The 5,460-nt window shown below is 32.0% G+C and overlaps 1 protein-coding gene across 1 annotated transcript; it reads right to left on the reverse strand.

Moving 5' to 3' along the window:
- Nucleotides 1-5,100: 5,100 nt before the first annotated feature.
- On the reverse strand, nucleotides 5,101-5,460 carry LOC140433884 (uncharacterized). The gene has a single exon (XM_072521858.1). The coding sequence runs from the start codon at nucleotides 5,458-5,460 to the stop codon at nucleotides 5,101-5,103; it is 360 nt and encodes a 119-aa protein (XP_072377959.1).

A 5,460-nucleotide genomic window follows, 5' to 3' on the forward strand; every position in this document is an offset into this window, starting at 1 on the left:
GGGGTCGTGGATAAGTAAAAGGCAAGGGGGTTTGGATTGGGGCAACTACAAAAATATGAAACAAACGGTCATGAATCTCTTGGGACAAAATAAAAAGAAACAGGAAACACCTCTAGTAATTTATAAAGAGCGCCACTTCAAAGTGCCTAATTATAACTATTACAACAACTAGTTGTATCTTGAGATATAATTATTAAACATAAAAAACATATCTTTGCCAAATGGAAACTCAAAAAAAGGGTTAGTTAAAAAAAGAATAAACAAAATGTTAAGAAACAAAATTTAACATTTATTTTTGTGTCACCACAAACAGTTACATAATAGACAGTGAAAAAATAATAAAACAATGGTCGCAAAATACAAAAATACAAAAAAGATTTACATGTTTCATCTGTTTACAAATTCCAGGAGTTGGAGATACTATTATTCGCTCCGTGCGTGACTGACTCGACACCTACCGCCTTCATCTGACTGTTTTGGACCTACCAGTTTGCAGGTTAAACATATGACATATGTTTGACATTCTTAAATACAGGCGAAATTGACAATTATTAATAATTAACTTTTTAATTATATTTTTTCAGTTTATGTACAAAATAAATATAGTATTAAAAACTGGGTTTCTCAAAATTCATCATAATATATCTTTTTAACCCCAAACGGAAAAGAAAAGGAAAAATCTAGTACTGGCAAATCAAGTTTTTCACGTGAAAGAGCATATAATTAAAAACAGTAATAGTAAAAGGTATGATATAAAAGCTAAAGTCATCAGGCACTCTGCAGTTAGATTGAAGCCTTATAAAATATCATTTAAGGTAAATTATTTAAATATTTCGTATTTCAATTGTATAAAAATGCGGTTATGTGATATTTACTTTTTCATATTAATAGCACGGATCCATCTTTTTCTTTTCTCTAATTTATATGTAATCTTTGGGAACCTATAAAAACTACACTTACTATTTTTGCTATTATTAGCACAATTAAATACACAACATGTATTTGCACACATTTTTGATAAAATTTATGCGTAAAAAGATTCCAATTTTGTCATATTTCGCCGCTACGCACGCTGGCATCGTTTCAAGGTACCCCTACCATGGTCACGCACGGAGCGAATAAACTTACAAAATTTACCGCACAGAGATTAACCTTTTTTTTAAAATAAAACAAAATAAAATCAAAAATATTAAAACGAGCTGTAGTGAGTTAACATTAAATAAAAAAAAACTGAACAAATAAATTGACAGCTAAAGTCAAACCCTAAAATTTTACAATTTATTAATTATTACAAATCTTTTTTGTTATGAAAGCAAATTCTTATTATTAAAAAAATGTCTGTCTTTACTTTAAAATTTGAAAGTTACGTGGATTTTACAAAAATTACACTTGCGCTGTAAACTGGACTTCTTAAAAACTCAACAATGGCTGGGAATCTCTGACACACGAACAAACAGGAAAATGGGTCACTGGAACACAAACCTTGAAAACTAAACTGGACTTGGCTTCTTAAAAACAGGAAAAGGTACAACTGGATACAATGGCAACATTTCAAAACTCACTTAAAACTGTAACTGAACCATTAAACTGCTAATATATTTTACATGTTTTTCATAAAAAAAGACGAACAACGAGGAACATTTCAAATTTGACGTAAAATTTGGACATAACGCTGGAGACCACCGCTCTTCACCGCGGCTCCAACGAAAGTGACGAAATTATCTTACAAAATTTATCGCATAAGTTGTAATAAACAAAACACTTTGGGTTTAAGATACATAAACAAGACACAACGGAAATTAAGACGTAAATTCTTAATTTGAAAACGCAATATCGGGCGGTTTGAACAAAGAGATATCGAAGAAATTTGCGCCTGTGACATAAACAAACAATAAAATGATTTATTATCGACGGCGGCGACCTAAAAAGAACGAAAGATTATTTGGGTTTTAAATTGAAGGATACGAACTAAGAAACATTGAAAAATTCTTAGTTATTATAATGCATATATAAGGGGATTTCATTTAACACATATAAGAGGGGATTCCAATAAATTTCAAATGCTACATGGCTAGGGTGGGGGGGAGGGTAGGAGGGAATCCTGGCTATTCAACATCTCACCTGACAAGACGATGTACGCCTACGCAGAAATGCATGGCACCTTAAGAAGAAGAAATATACGGTATGAAATAAAAGAAATACCTTAGCTTTACAACTTATGCATTTCATAACTTTAAATTAACTGAACGCCGTGCAAAGTTCGTTACGAACTTGACCAAAAATTAGTTCAATTAACAAAGTTATTATTAAACAAACAACAATGAGTATCTGTCAAATATCACAATTGAAATACTGTGTAGAAATAAAAAAATTATGTTACTGTATTTATTATTAAAATTTTATGATATTTAGATTTAAGATAATATTTGAGTACTCTCAAGAATAGCACGCAAAAAATATCTCGAAATTTGATTCTGTTAAGGTTTAATTATACACAATTACTAATAAATAGGACAAAAATACATATTATATATACGAGTATATGCTAGTTCCCCCATCATAATTTGCAGTTCCTCGAATGTGCTCGCTATAATCACTATGTCGTCAGCGAATCTGAGGTGGTTTAACTTGTTGCCATTAACGTTAATGCCATCATTTAAAGTAATTAGTTCAAAAAATCTAAAGCTTCTGTTAAAACCATTTAAAAAATGGTGTACAAAAATTTCACGAGAGATCAAACTGTTTCAATAATTTTAACCAATCTTTTTTTGTGGCTGCTATGTCTGAAGGATCGTATACTGAAACAAAAATCGTTTAAAATTAGGGATTTGAATATCATCTGCGCACAAAATATTGTAGAAAATCTTATAAGTAATATTTTGTTCGATAGAAGTATGAGTAAATATAATTATGAAATGCCACAATCAACTAACACATACGAGTCAATTTTATCAATGTAACCTTTAACGAGACCACAATCACATTCATCGTATTGCAGCACACCAGCTACATCAACAGCGGAGACATACATATAAAACTCTTTAGACTCCTTTACTGCTTTTGGTTCTTCAAACATTATCGCAGAGGCATTTCAATTAAGTAACATGTAAAACTTCTAAATTTATCAATAAAATAAGAACAATAAACTTTACTTACCTTAACTATGGTCTTTAATTACGTTTACTAGAGCAGCACATACTTCTGGTACTATCTTTGAGATAGCTTGTTTCGAAATCTTAAATAAATACATCAAGCTGCTGTAGGAATCTCCAGTTGCCAGACAGTGCCATGTTACAGCTAATCGTTCTTGTGAAGGTATAGCCTTTCTATAGTTAGTATCTGCTTTTCTTATTACTGGTGCATTTTTTTGCAGCAAAAACTCCATATCTGAACTATTCACGTGCAAAAATTTTATAAAGCACCCATCGGTTCGAAGTTCTAATAAAACGTCATCTTTCTTTAAATACGATAATAATTTTTTTTCACCATATTTTTTCTTTATCTACAAATTTGAACGAACCCGACATTTACGTTTCACAAAATTAGAAAGCACTCGGTAGTAGTTAATAAGTCTTCCTCTATCATGTTTCAAAACTACAGAAGTGTGGGCAGAATGTTGTACTCAACTGAATTTGTAATTAGACAAGTTCAAACATTTATTAACATTGTTGCACCAATGAGGACAGTTTGTTTTATGTCAAAAGTTTAATGAATTAAACATTTAGCAACTTGTTGCAAGATAAAATTGCTATAATTTGCCAAACGTTGCTCCAGTGTGGACGCGCCTTAAATAACCCTGTTCTTTTTTTGTTGCAATCCTAACAACTTACTTTTTTTACCATCCTTATTTTCAATATATATATCAAAAATATTTGTACGTTTGGAAAATATCTTAATAGTCTCAGTACAATGGAGTTTTTATCGTACCTTGTCGATCGGATAGCCAAGCGGGCTGGGCGGCTGGCTTCTCCTTCGCTTCACTGCGAGAGATGTCAGTTCAATCCCCAGCTCGGTGTACAGAAAGCAAAAAGGCTAACGCAGCAGTTTAAAATTCTAAATGAATCTGCGGCTTAGTCTAGAATATGCTGGTATCTGATCGGCCTATGGTGGAGCAGTACGGCAAGAGATAAGGGCTTGCGGCTCGGTGATACTCCTCCATAGATCCCTACCGGAAGGGCGTGTGCCGCCTAAATACCGGGATATATATATAAAATCGAAAGCTTTTAAACAATTAACTACTTAATTAAAAATTACAACTAAAACCTCTTTGTTTATTATGATTTTAATTATTAACGGTAACAGCTGTTAGTATATGCGTTTTTAGTTTTCCCAACCAATCACAACTACTGTTTTAATTGCTTTTTACTAGATTAACTGCATTTATATGTATTCTACTCATATATAAAGTATAACAAGTTTTGACAATCAGTTTTAAATAGTTTTTACACTGCATCGTAAATGTTATTACAGCTTTTTATTCTTCAAATTCCGCTCCTATTGGAGATTGGAAATCATTCTAGCAATTATAATTTTGTTGGTTACGCGCACGAATAGTTCAATTGAAATGCATTCAAACCATTCACGGAGATTGCGTAGCCACGAAATTTTACGTTTTTCTACGCTTCTTGTGCCTTTGATTTTGCCCTGCATTATATTCCTTCATATTTCATATTTTTCACCTCTCATAAGGTGCCCGAAGTATTTCAACTTCCTGATTTTTATGGAATTTAAAACTTTGAATTGTTTTTCTAATTGTTATTAGATGATATTTTTACAATACTCCGGTAACACTACATTGCGAATTCTTCTAGGTTTTTAATCTTCGATTGTTTTAGTATCCAGGCCTCAACCCTATACAAAAGGGTGGAGAAAATATAACATCGAAGCATTTTTATCCGTAGCGTTATTTATACTTATTCATATTGCGATTAAATCTTTTATGATCCATACTCCAAGTTATCTGTATGAATATATTTGTTCAATGTTTGTGTTGTCTATTACTAGCCTAACTTTGATGTATTGTGCTTTTTTAAATACTATGAACTTAGTTTTCTTCAAATTTATTTTTAGTCTATAGTCGTTGTAATATATATTTAGTTGTTAAGCAAGGTGTTGCAGTTTTTCTAGTGTACCCTTCAGAAGGACGGTATCGGCAGCATATCTCATAATATTAAGTGACTCAGCCTTTATTATTAGACCCCTATTGACTTCGGCCAAAGCTATTGCTAAGATGGCTTCACTGTATAAATTAAACAACGATGGTGATATAATACATACTTGGCGCACACCACGGCGAATCTGGATATCCTCAGTCAGTTCATTTTGTCTTGACATCATGTCATTCATAACGTCTTTACTGTCCATGTTGTTATTTAACCAAATTTCTTTAAGCCAACTATGCTGCATTCTGTCAAATGCCTTCTCAAAATCAATTAAACAGGCATATTTTTCCTGATTCAT

The sequence above is a fragment of the Diabrotica undecimpunctata genome, chromosome 2 (assembly GCF_040954645.1).
Source record: "Diabrotica undecimpunctata isolate CICGRU chromosome 2, icDiaUnde3, whole genome shotgun sequence".
Classification (NCBI taxonomy): Eukaryota; Metazoa; Arthropoda; class Insecta; order Coleoptera; family Chrysomelidae; genus Diabrotica; species Diabrotica undecimpunctata.

Bases quoted from the DNA above. Each gene is read 5' to 3' on its own strand.
- LOC140433884 (XM_072521858.1), bottom strand. From the start codon at position 5,460: ATGAATCAGGAAAAATATGCCTGTTTAATTGATTTTGAGAAGGCATTT.